The sequence below is a fragment of the Rutilus rutilus genome (genome assembly GCF_951802725.1).
Source record: "Rutilus rutilus genome assembly, chromosome: 2".
In the NCBI taxonomy this organism is placed as follows: domain Eukaryota; kingdom Metazoa; phylum Chordata; class Actinopteri; order Cypriniformes; family Leuciscidae; genus Rutilus; species Rutilus rutilus.
Window position 1 is genome coordinate 56,723,693 of NC_140210.1, and position 14,038 is coordinate 56,737,730.

The 14,038-nt window shown below is 34.9% G+C and overlaps 1 protein-coding gene and 1 long non-coding RNA gene across 4 annotated transcripts in view; both read left to right on the plus strand.

The window, feature by feature from the left end:
• The first annotated feature begins 3,039 nt into the window (after nucleotides 1-3,039).
• On the plus strand, nucleotides 3,040-4,545 carry LOC311286468. Its single transcript, XR_014626568.1, has 3 exons — nucleotides 3,040-3,264; nucleotides 3,752-3,832; nucleotides 3,969-4,545. It is a non-coding gene; the product is annotated as an uncharacterized lncRNA (long non-coding RNA).
• A 4,180-nt stretch (nucleotides 4,546-8,725) lies between these two features.
• LOC311286311 (uncharacterized protein) overlaps nucleotides 8,726-14,038 on the plus strand; it is a 133,247-nt gene continuing 127,934 nt past the window's right edge. Inside the window, exon 1 of one of the 3 annotated variants that reach the window (XM_084402454.1) lies at nucleotides 8,726-8,806. In XM_084402454.1, the coding sequence (XP_084258580.1) occupies nucleotides 8,779-8,806 (28 nt within the window). In that variant the 5' untranslated portion in view covers nucleotides 8,726-8,778. The remainder of the gene's footprint in view (nucleotides 8,807-14,038) is intronic. The other 2 variants (XM_084402453.1, XM_084402455.1) reach the window with 2 other exon arrangements.

Consider the following 14,038-nt stretch of genomic DNA (forward strand, 5'->3'; position numbering starts at 1 on the left):
CTTATTTTCTCGTACTTCTACGCATGCGCAAAGCAGCGGGGAAGAAGGGAGTGGCACGCTAGCGACATCCGCTGGTCAAAGTCTTGTCAATACAACACAGCAAACATGGCATGCTCTGCAAAACAGGTGTTCAAGTAAGTGCAGTAGCGACTCCTGGCCAAAGTTAGGTGGGGTAGTTTATGATAAACTTTTGTAAGCTTTAAATTCTAACCACTGAACACATGTATAGCACTTTTAGCAGAATTTTAATGTCCTTGCGTTATTCAGTCTGAGGGTGGCGCTCTAATGATGATTGACAGACTTTAGTACCATACACACGACAAACGCATAGAATGCCATGTATTTAGTGCGTCCGAATCTATAATGTTTTATAATGTTTCAAGTTAGGAATTCCATTGGGGAAAACAAAGTCATGTCTATTTTCAGAACAAAAATAAAACAAACACAACAGAACTACTATAAAAGCTATTCACATGCATGTTTAACTAAAGGGGTCCCACATAGCAACATTGTGTCGGCCCAGATCCGGCCCACATCTGGCACACGTGGAAAGATGATCTGGCCCACATGCAGCGTGGAATTACGGCACTTGGGTGGGCCACTCCTGTTTGCCAAATCTGGGCCACAAGCAGGCCATAGCAATGCCACATGTCAGCCAAGAGCAAAGAAATAAACCAGAACTGGACCTTATCTGAGCCACAAAATCTGTGTATATTAAATATGAAGTCATCTCAGCCTGTTAACAAAAAGAATCACTGAAAGAAAGAAGAGAACAGAAAAAAGAGACGAGCAGAAGCACAAGAACTACAACTGACTTCAGCCACAGCCTCAGATGAAATCAACTGAAGATAAAAGAAGACATTAAATCTGTGAAGATCTCAGCAGAGGAGGATTAAACAACTCCACAAACAGCATTACCAGCTTCACTTATTACTGACCAGACTGACTTTATTTCTGTCAGACGTCTACAGAAGTTTTTATTGAGAATTAACAGAGGTTTAACTCTAATGTGTTTCATTTGAAGTCACCATAACAGTGAATAGTGTTTCCATTAGTTGGGCTCTTAACTCGTATTTTTTCTTTTATCTTGTTTGGCTGCTGTGACAGTGTGTTTGACAAACACATTTGCAGCAGCAAAGAAAGCTAAAGTGAATCGAGATCAGGTGATGATGGTTACCTGTTGATGGTTTTGTAATCATCATGAAGTAACCTGTTTCACTGAGGTAATTTGAATCTAACAATTGTGTTGTACCAATAATATCTTCTCATTACAAACCCTGTGTTACTGCGGCATGAGTTCCAGCAATATTATAACAATCAGTTAGAAGATTTTAACAAACATGAGCACGAAAAATTACTATTCGATGACAAACACAGACATCAATAATCAACGTATGAATCTCAACAATGGTGACAATCTAAAGTACCTTGCTGCAATGCATGCTGGGTACCATCATTGTACAAAACTCCCAGCATGCATTGCAACATGAATAAATTATGCAGCTGAATTGTCCTATTATTTTAATTATAAATATGTGCTTTTATTTTTTGCTGTTGTTTTTTTTTTGTGACATTTAGTAGCTTTTCAGTGATGTTATGAATTAATCTGTTTATTAAGATGCGGATGTGCAAGCGGCGACACTAAGAAGGCTAATGGGCAGTGAGTGCCGACACTTATATAAGCACAACCAAGCACTTATGGTGAACCTGGGTTCCAAGTTAAAATTTCAGCATTACTCAAGAAATATTTACAGAACTTAAAGCGTGACTGTGGTCACAGTTTGAGCACACAGTGAGAGCGCTGTGAGGTTACACTTTTAGATCACTGTGAACTCAGATTGCTGACGGTGTGACCACATGGTGACATCACTGTGAGATCAAAGTGTTGACTGGGATGTTAGTTATGTTGATGTTATAAATTGTATGTATCATGAAAGTGTTAGCTATCATGAAATCAGTAACACTTTACAATAAGGTTTCATTAGTTACATTTGTTAACATGAACTAATAATGAACTGCACTTCTACAGCATTTATTAACCTTAGTTAATATTAATTTCAGCATTTACTAAACCGTTATTAAATTCAATGTATTTGTTAACATTAGTTAATGCACTGACTGTGACATAACATGAACAAACAATTAACAGTTGTATTATTAAAAGGCCTACAGTAGCCTAACAAATGTGTTTCTCATGGTTAGTTCATGTTAGTTAATATGAATAATAAACAAATAAACCTTATTGTAAAGTGTTACTATGAAATCAAAGATATAAATTCCTTACAATTTAGAGTTGGATATGGACTTAAAATTTCCTTTCACTAGATGTATTTCCCCAAGCTAATGACACTTGATATGGCCTTGGATAAAAACGAATGACATTGTCAGACTCAGAATGCAGCTGAAATCGAGTTATACTTTTATTATAGTTGAGCATAACTCGCATGCTCAACTTTTACAGTGTTGGATACATTTTTTATTTTTTTTTTATTTTTTATTATTATGATTAGGTTATATACTTCTCCGTATTAGCTTAATGTTACCTGCTGGCTGCTCGTGTAGTTTGAAGACTCGTGGCGAACTGCTGCGCCTACCACTTCACCTGCTTCCGCCAAAATAAATAAATAATAATAATAATAATATATATATATATGTGTGTATTTTTTTATTATTATTATTGTTAGTGGCAAAAGTGTATAAGTGTATTGTTATTTATTATAATAATAATATTTTTTTTACATTTATCAAAAACACATTTTGAGACAATATTGTAACGCAATATATTATTTAATATATTTCTCAGTATATTACACCATATAATGTATTGATCATAAATATATAGAAATATATGTTCCGTAAGGGGAGGCACTAACCTAGTTTAGGTCTGTCTTACTTTCTTACTTAGAAACCTTTCTTTTACTGGAGTAATATTTTATTAGCATTAATTAATTTCTCTAGCCATTGCAGGATGTAGGCTAGTGTTGTATTGCCTGTGCAAAGACAACTCCGAACACGTTTTCTATCATGTATGCCTATGAAAGACGGCCGAGTCAATCAGAGTAAGAATGGGGCGGAGCGACACTGTAGCCCCGCCCCTTTCTGCAGGTCCTGAGAATGTGATGACGTTTTGCGCCACTAGAGGGAGAACAAAGACTCACTATAACCAAGTTCCTAGAACCGAAAGCAAAAGAGGAGATAAGGAAGAGATGGCATCTCGAGTCTTTAAACTTGTAAATACTGGTTGTTCAAAGGGAGCATTTTCTGGTAAGTTTAGAACTTTTTCTTCATGACACCATATTAAAAAAAAAAAAGAAAAAAAAAGTAGGCCTATAGACAAGCATGAAGACTCCGCCGAAGGAGGTATCCTGGTCCAAACTTTATGTGGCACGTTGACTCGTACGATAAGCTTAAACCGTACGGCCTATGCATTAATGGATGTGTTGATGGATTCTCACGTAATGTGATGTGGTTGAAAGTGTATTTCACCAATAATGACCCGAAAGTCATTGCAACATATTTTATTGAGACAGTAAAGAATAGAGATGGTTGTCCTAGAAGAATCCGTGCCGATCGTGGGACTGAAAGCGTTGCTATGGAGCAGATGCAGATCTTTCTTTGAAGAAATGCTACTGATGAACTTGCTTTTCACCGGAGTTTCTTATATGGTTCAAGCAATCATAATCAAAGAATCGAAAGCTTTTGGAGCATACTTCGGAAAGAGAATATTCAGTTTTGGATTAACTTTTTTCAGGCTTTAAAAGATGAAGACCATTTCAATGGGGATTTCCTTGACAAATCAATCGTGCAGTTTTGCTTTACAACACTTGTACAGGTAAGAAATCATATCAATCTATCTATCTATCTATCTATCTATCTATCTATCTATCTATCTAAAAAAAATTATATATATATATATATATATATATATATATATTAATGGAGGATTGTATGTGCTTTTGTCATTTAAGGATGAACTTGACAGATTTGTGCAGTTGTGGAACGCACACAGAATCCGAGCGCAACGGAACATTACGGCACCTCATCGGCGTCCATCCATAATGTATATGGCTCCTCATCTTTATGGATCAGACGACTATCTTTTCCAGTGCAATTCTTTGGATGTTCAGAACTGCCAGGAGGAGTGTCACATGTTGACGTCCCCATGTGATGAGACAGTGTTTGAACTTTGTTGCCTGTTGATGGAGGAGCTTCATCTTCTTCCTCCAGAGGATGCTGAGGAAGGCAGAAACCTGTACATTGTACTTAGACAGGAGATAAGAAATTTGATGTAATACACACACACACACACACACCCACACACACACCCACCCACACACCCCTGTGACAAGCCTGTTTTTGTGTTCTGTGCACTTCTTATGAAAGAAAAGGGATTAACTGCTCATATGGACCCATACCATGCAGATGAACTATACACACATTTAAGAATTTAATTTAAGAACAGTTAAGAATTGAGATACTAGAGAATATGTAGAAAGAACAACTTTTAATGTTTATTTTACAATGAAATGAATCCGATAATTAAATTTGAGCTCAAAAAAACAAACAACCTGTTATGCTAATATATTGTATTATTCTTGAGCTGTAAGTGTAATTAACTTTTTTTTTCATAAAACACAGTTGTGATGTATGCTTGAACAAACAGGAAATTACAGTACACCAGTAACCAACATTTGTCAAAATAAACTAGTAGTGCACTAGTAGAGGCAATACATGCAAAACACTTAACACACATGCCCAATTCAGATTTAACATTTCATAATAATTTTTTTTTAACAGTTTATGGACAGTAAGCTATGCAAATCTCACAGTGACTGCAGGAAGCATTTAAAAAAGCTTCCAAGAAATCTTGATGTACCTTTTTGAAATGTTGTTTAACTCTATTACTTAAACATTCTACAACATTCAATACGAATATAAATCATTATGTGAACATGTAAACAACATGTACAGTGTTAACGTGCAAAGTCTCAACAGCACAAGAGCAGTGCATGCTCTAACACTGCTCAACTGGAGTATGAACCTATTTTTATTCAGAATTCTACATTCTACATTAATTTGAGTCAACATAAACTAGGAATGTTAACATAAAGTGTTACATAACTACAACGTAAACATAAAATGTAAACAATAGATATTTGCACAGGTACCACATGCAAAGTCTCAAATAGTGTGAAAAGAGTGTTTTGCGCTTTATGTTTTCAAAACCATCTATTGTCCATTTTAGACCATCAGGAACTCTTGGCTCACCTTTTGGCCATTTTCCAACTACGGTAATATGTCTTCACTTTTTTCCAGATTTGCCGAAGAAAGAGTTTTAAAATCATTCAAAATCTTCAACATCACATTGACATCATTGGGTTCACTGATTATGACAATGACATCATCAGCGTACGCTGATAACTTAAAAACATTAACACAATTTGAGATGCACAATCCACACACATCAGTTCTTAGTTTATTTAACAGGGGTTCTATGGCTAAGGTGTATAACATGCCTGACAGCGCACCCCTGTACACCCTAAACGGAGAGCACAAGTCACCATTCATCTTTAATATACTCTGAACACCACAATACATCATTTTAATCATTGCAATAAAATCTGAACTAAAACCAAAGGCTTTTAAAACGTTCCATAAATAAATATGCCCGACTCTGTCGAAAGCCTTCTCTTGATCGATTGATATCATACCAAAATCTACACTGTAAAAATGAATACGCTATATTTACTCAATAAAATTGTGGCAACAGATTACAAGCAATATTATTAATTAAATTGAACAAATTAGAATTGAGTAATAATTAATCAAATTAATTCCTTAAAAGGTAACCATTTAAAATGAGTAAAAATTTTATTGGCAACATTGAAGACACCTGATGTTAACAAGCAGAATCACTGAAGGAGAAAACCGTAATTGTAAGTCACCGTTATGGTGATCGGTGTGTGTTTTAGTTGGGCTCTTGACCTTAAATCATTAACTTTAAATTTTGTTTGGCTGCTGTACTTGAGTTATAACAGCCAGATGAACAACGAGAAAAGGTGATCTGATGGTGTTAATTGTGTTTTAACATAATCATTATTTCACCTGAATCGGTGAACTCATACAGAGCCCAATGTCTGAGTTGTGTTTATTTTATTAATTATAGCAGCACTGTCCTTGTACAGCATAATATGTTTAGCCTTTTCAATGAAATTCAAATGATAACAAAAAAAAATTAACTTTTTTTTTATGTAGGTACACACAGGCATCAAGATTTAGCTTATGAATCTCAGCAATGGTGACAAACAGATCACCTCTGATCATAAGCTCATTATATATTCATGCAGAAATGCATGATGGGAGCCATGAATGAGTTTTGATTGGTGGAACCCAGAATGCACTGCAACATGCTTTATAAATGTCACCATTGTTGAGATTCACAGGCTGATTCTTGATGTCTGTGTATTTAAAAACGAAAACATGTATATTTATATTGTATATTAGATATATTAGATAATTAATTATAGCAGCTCTATCCCTCTACCGTATAATATTTTTTTTAACTATATGAGTTCAGAGAATCAGGTCAAATGATTGTGAAATAATGATTATGTTAAAACACAACCAACACCATCAGATCACCTTTTCTCGTTGTTCATCTGGCTGTTATAACTCATGTACAGCAGCCAAACAAAATCTAAAGATAATGATTTAAGGTCAAGAGCCCAACTAAAGCAAACACTGATCACCATAACGGTGACTTACAATTACGGTTTTCTCCTTCAGTGATTCTGCTTGTTAACATCAGGTGTCTTCAATGTTGCCAATAAAATTTTTACTCATTTTAAATGGTTACCTTTTAAGGAATTAATTTGATTAATTATCGCTCAATTCTGATTTGCTCAATTTAATTAATAATATTGCTTGTAATCTGTTGCCACAATTTTATTGAGTAAATATAGCGTATTCATTTTTACAGTGTATGTCAAAAATGTTTCCACAGTCTACAATGTCTCTAATAAAAGAAACATTATCAAAGATTCTTCTTCCTGGGACGCAATATGACTGATCTAGATGAACAATAGATCCAATGACTTCACCCAATCTGATTGCTAAAGCTTTAGACAATACTTTAAAGCCGTTACATAATAAACTTACTGGTCTCCAATTTATGATGTCATTTAAATCTCCTTTTTTCGGCAATAAAGTAATAATTGCCCTCCGGCAGCTTCGTGGCAGTTTTCCATTTACCAAACTCTCATTAAAAACTGTTACCAATTCTGGACCTATTTCTACCCAAAAAGATTTATAAAATTCAGTTGTAATGCCATCAATACTTGATGCTTTTCCATTTTTTAAGGGCATTTTCAAGCTCAACTAAACTCAAAGTTTTACTAATTTCCTCATTTACATTTTTAGTTATCTGTGGTAAATTTTCAAAAAAATCCAAATTACCATCTTGTTCTTCTGAAATTTGACTTTTGTACAAATCTTTATACAAATGTCCAGCTCTTTTTCTAATATCTGAGGGATTTGTCAATAAAAACCCTTTTTCCGACTGCAAGGCATGAATAAACTTTTTCTGACCATTCTTTTTTTCTAAACTGAAAAAGAATTTTGAAGGAGCATCAATTAATTCTGCACTTTGGAAACGTGATCTAATGATAGCACCTTTTGTTGTACAGTAGCATAGCGGCTAACAAATTCCTTTTTTTTTTATGTGTCATCGGCGTTCTCACTGGTTTGCGTTTTTGAAGTTTGTGCAGAAAGAACTTATAAGAGTTTTCTGTTATAACGGTGTCGTGTTAGCGGCCCCTAAGTTAATAACTAATGGTCTTTGCGACGGAAGTGAATCAATCAAACTAACTTTAGCTGGACAATAACTTTATTCTAGAGCTGTTATAAAGCCAAAACAATATATGTTACTTTCATTTCCTATTTTCCATTTCCTATTTTCCTATCTACATTTTTGAAAGCGCTATATAAATGAAGATGACTATTTGTGCTGTACGAGGAGAGGCTTCAGTCTCTGTATTTGGCCCAAACCCAGAGTACTCCCTCACATTCCTGGCTGTGGAAGGAACCAGCTAAACACCATTTTCATTCTGTTATGCACCCTTACATCCTTAGACATACCGACGGATGTCCAACCGGGTCAAACCGCTGACTTTGTGCCGTCCAAAAAATGCTGGTGGTCCGCCAGGTCATTGTTAGCTATTTTCCTCTTCCTTTAAACAAATAACAGGCGAACTATTGAAACAGCTAAAGACTTTCAGGATAAAAAGTAACGGTCAACAGGAGATTTTCTTTTGGGAATTTCATATATCACAAACCTTCAAACAGCATAAAATAAATACTCAACAAACTTTTTTTTTTAGATCATCTGATCACATTTTCTCTTACTGTTCTTGCCATTACAAACTAACATTGAAATATAACATCACAATTAAGTTAATTAAGTTCAATTATCCTAAAATTTATATTTTTACAAATAATCCATATTTGTTTTGGTTGAATGTAAAAATATTCATTTTTAGAATAATTGAACTTAATTAACTTAATTGTTTTGGACAAAATTAAGACTGTTAAACTTATTGAACTAAACGGCATTGTATTAACCTCATGTAATTAACTTAAGTTAATTGAAATAAATAATGTTACATAAATACAATGTAACCTAGTTATTCCCTCAACAAGAATAAAAAGTCATGACCCTCCCCTATTTTCCTCTGGTGGTCCTTTCCATAAGTGCCGAACGGTCCCTAACTGTTTCTGAACATGGAGCTGAAATGGAAACTTCTTTTGGGTGAGTAGCCTATATTGTTTTACTCTGTTCACATCTGAAGTGTATTTCTGACACACTTTAGCTGGATTAGTCAGACAGCAGCTGGGAACATGTGTCAAAGACCACAAGTAGTCTGTGGTAAACAAGACTTCTTCTTTAAGATCGATGATTTACGTTGTTAGAAACTTGAAACCAGAGAGACTTCCAGGATATTATTCACAACCCAGTGTCAATTTCTTTCTAATACACCAACACACCCAGAAACCGCCCCAGTGTAAGAAAGACTGACAATGTGGAAATGATTGTGAAATAGTGCATAAAAGAGTTTTTTTTTTTTTGACCACTCACATGAGTACAGCACATGATTTGATTTTTGATTTGATTTATTTTATTTTCACAACAAAAGCATAAAAAACAGTGTTATACGTTTACAAAAATGTAAATACCCATATACATGCTCACGATCCCGATCGAAGGTCTGGAGGAGCTGTCTGTATATTAAATACAAGTTATTCTCTGTCTGCAGCTTTTATGAAATGCTGCATCAATTATTTCAGAAAATATTTTGTCACCAGAAGCCAAATTAGCTACAAAAATGACCGTTTTTATTTACAGCCATAAGGCTCAATGTTTTACAATTTTCTCTGTCTCATACAGGTATATAACCGAAAACAAAATATAGCTTCGTTAAAGTGACACTCAAAATTACAATTTCATATTCGCAATAAATCAGTAGGGTAGAGTGGGGGAAAACGCCCCCCTTAAGGAAAATGTGACATTACAGTGAAACAAAACATAAATGTGACTAGAATTGCCATCCCGGTTTTGAGTGACTATGGCAGGAGTTATTCACCAAATATTAAAATTGCTCAGCCTTCATAATTAATTAGTATTTCCACTGAAAATATTTTTGTACAAAGGGGGCGTTTTGCCCCAGCGGTGGGGTAAAACGCCCCCCAAGGTGGGGTAAAATGCCCCCTTTCTTACCAACCAGTTTGCTTCATAGATCAACAGCAAAATTAACAGACAATAGTTTTTAATCTCTAAAGGTAAAAGGCAAGTAATGTATCAACATGTATATATATTAATATTTATTTCAGAAATGTTCAAAATAGGCAAAATTAACTACCTTCCATCAGTGAGCTAACTGTGCTAGCAAGCTAGCTAGTTAATGCTCACTTGAGGTATTTTTTTCATGTTTTGTTCAAATATTTTGATTTTACCACCTAGTTATACTGCATTAAGTGTAAAACAAAGGATTTGATAGACAGAAATATTTTATTATAGTAATTATGATAGAGAAACTATGCCCCCAGGGGGGGGCGTTTTACCCCTCAGCGTAGGGGGCGTTTTACCCCACAAGCTATGAGTTTTTTAAAATAATGTTTAATTTTTAAAATATAATTATATTCCTTATAAATAATATATGATCTCAAACTACAGACTTCACTATTCATCTATCATACATCACTGCGATATCCTGCAGAACAATATTCTCTTAAACACTTATTTACTAATATCTGAAAGTTATAGCATTTACCCTGTAATCCTCTTCTCTTCAAATGTGTCGCTGGTGTCGGCTTCTCCATAGAGATTTGTATATCCCCGTTATCAACGTAGTGCATAACAACAGTAAAAATGTATCTTGACTACTTTTAGTGGTTATTTTGGGAAAAACAGGTGGGGGGCGTTTTACCCCAGGGGGGCGTTTTCCCCCACTCTACCCTACAGGTTGTCTTTACATCTGAACTAGCCTACATCCCAGCAGGCACAGTACGTCAATGTGACGTCAGGAAGACGTTGGACTCCAACTAATCCAACGTCAGTCAGACGTCATATTTTGGTTGAAAATGAAAATCAGGTTGACGTCTAAACCCAACGTTAGTTTGGCGTCAAGCTCCAACGTCAGACAGATGTTGAATTTTGGTTGGAATAAGCACCGCAAAAACATGTGACATGCACATTAAATCTGTGAAGATCTCAGCAGAGGAGGAGTAAACAACACAAACAGCATTACCAGCTTCACTTATTACTAACCAGACTGACTTTATTTAATGTTCGTTTGAATGAAATCAAGTTGTATTTTAAAGTCACCATGATGGTGGTTAGCGTTTGCTTTAGTTTGGCTCTTGACCCTTGACTTCTTAGTATAAAAATTTTTCTGGCTGCTTTAATTGTGTGTTTATAAAGCACAATTGTTGTGGCAAAATAGTTTAGATAAATTGAAATCAGGTGATATTGATGAATCCCTGATCATATTCAGTGTCTAATGTTTTGATTATAAAGGACTGTGTATTTTTAATGTTTTATAATCAAAGCCATTTAATTTTACAGCATGAGAGCAATGTTGTTTACCAAATAAGATAAAGAATTTTAAAAACATTTAGTGCATTAAACTTTTCTCTCTACATTATTACTTAGCTATCAAGAATCAGTGTATGACTCTCAACAATGGTGACAATCAATGAAACGCTTCATGCTGCAGTGCATGCTGGGTACCACCAATCAAAACTCAACCTTATCTCCCAGCATGCATTGCGGCATTAATAAATTATGTTGATCTGATTGTCTGGATATTTTGTTTGATTGTCACCATTGTTGAGATTCATACGCTGTTTCTTGATGTCTGTGTGCGTCTAAGTAATGCCATAGATGACAGGGTTTTGTGCACTAAATAGTTTTTAATAACCAAGTATTTTATTAAAAACATTGCTTGATATGCTGTAGAAACAAATTACTTCTATTATGAATAAAACAGTATTAAAACCTCAATCCTATATAATCAAAGCATTAGACACTGAATAAGATCGGTGATTCAGGCAATTACATGATGATATCATCAAGCATCACCTGATCTCATGGCTTTTTTTGCTATAACAATTGTGCTTTATAAACACACAGTTATAGCAGCCAGAGATATTTTTATATTAAAGAGTGAAGGGTCAAGAGCACAACTAAAGCAAACGCTAACCACCATCATGGTGACTTTAAAATACAAAATATGATTTCATTAAAACGAAAATTAAATAAAGTAAATCTGGTTAGTTTTAAGTGAAGCTGGTAATAAGTGTACAGCCATGCATTTCACCTTTTTGTCTGGTTTATTCCAACCAAAATTCAACGATTGCCCAATGTTGGAGCATGACGTTAAACAAACGTTGGGTTTAGACGTCAACCCGATTTTCATTTTCAACCAAAATCCAACGTCTGACCGACGTTGTAGTATATATCCTGTGCCTGCTGGGATGGTATGCAGATTAACACAAAGTTTAACAAACTTTAAAAATGCAGCAAATATTTGGAAAAGGCTCAAATGTGCAATATCTTATCACTGAACAATTACGGCTACAGTTTGGTAGATATCTCCGCTATATCTCCGTCTTTAGGACATTTACCAACACGCTCCCTTCAACTACAAGCAAAAGTGATTAAAATACATTGAACGTCATATACAAATGAATTTGTTTAAGAAATCAAAACCAATATGAATCGCTGAGAGATATGGGCTGGGTTTCCCGAAACCTTCTTAACGCTACGTCGTTCTTAAATTACACCTTAAGCTGTACCTTATCGTTAATACGTGTTTCCCGAAACGTTCTTAAGTCATACGTTCGGAAGGTTGGTCTGGAGTGGACCACTCTTAGCTAATATGATAATGCATTCACTAGAGACATTTCATAAAAACATTAATAACAAGTAGGGCTTTAACATAACCCGTTAAGAACTAAAAGTGTCAGCTCTATTACAAATAATTTCGATCGGATTGAAAGAGGTGGTTTATCGAGAGAACGTGAAAAAACTTGATCGATTGAAAACCGAAACTGAAAGGACGACGTATGACGCGCTGAACGAGCTGTTCTCCTGATGAATAAAGTGTCATATAAATGAGTATCCTCTCATTCTATAATTCTCCTTTCACTCAGCATCTGTGAAGTGAAGCAGGACAACGGCTCACCAGTCCTTGTTTCAGATTATCATACAGACGAGACGACTGGTTAAGGGCATTTTTACTGCGTGATAAATACAAACAGCACGGCACAACGGTTGTTCATATTCCGATTTGAATCTATTGACTTATAACGCACATCAACCCGATCATGTATCACATCACGATCCCAGCGGGCACCTTGATGTCAAAATTACGTCAAGAAATAGGTCAAAATGAAAGTCAAATTGACGTCAAAGTGTTGATGTCAATTTGATGTCAAGATTTGACCTCTGCTGATGTCATTTTGCCAAACAAAAAGGTGAAACGCATGGCCGTACACTTATCACCAGCTTCACTTAAAACTAACCAGATTTACTTTATTTAATTTCCGGTTTAAATAAATATAATATTTAAATAGGTTAAAATATATTAAACATATTTTGATGACACCATGATGGTGGTTAGCGTTTGCTTTAGTTGTGCTCTTGACAAATATAACATGAACATTCCAAAGAACATTATAAACATGCATTAAAGTGAATGGGGAAAAAGAAATGTGAACATACGTGTAAAGGAACAAAATACAAAACGTGGAGATAAGCAACATGCACATCAAAAAGGAACAAATATACAAAGTATACAATATAAAACGAGATCAATAAATAAGAAATATTGAAATTAAAGTGTATATAAAATCTATGTAAATATTCATTTTTTTCAAACTGCCATGATGCGCTGGTGGTGTGACATGTAGCGTGGGTCAGCCTCTAGTCTGGTTTGTAGTGCCTGGCAGAGAGCAGATAACTAATAATAATACTAATACTAATAACAATAGCATCTTCATCAGACATCAGTTCTATTGTTGCAGTCTTCCCCAGTTCCCTTTCTGTGTTGGTTTGTACAACACTGGACCTGGTCTCCAGCAACTGCAAAACATGACAGTAATTTAACCACTAAAACACAGAGAGGAGGATAGTTACATTATGAAAAAAAAAAAAAAAAAAAAAAAAAACCTTCTTAACCAGTTTCTTAACTTACCCGTCTCTTTCGTTGACGGTTCTTTGCAATGTTCTTCATAGTGTTTCTTTTCTGGGCCTTTTCAGGCTGAGCCAAAGAATACTTCCTCCGCAAAGTCTCAAAATATGTCTTGCAACCTGTTAAATAAATCATAAATAAATGTAAACTAAGTAACCAATAAAACTAAGTAAAACAGTTAGTTAATAATTAATAACAATATTAATGTGATAACATAATTGTTAGATTCAAAAGACATCAGTGAATCAGTCTATTTCATGATGATTATAAAACCATCATCAGGTAACCAT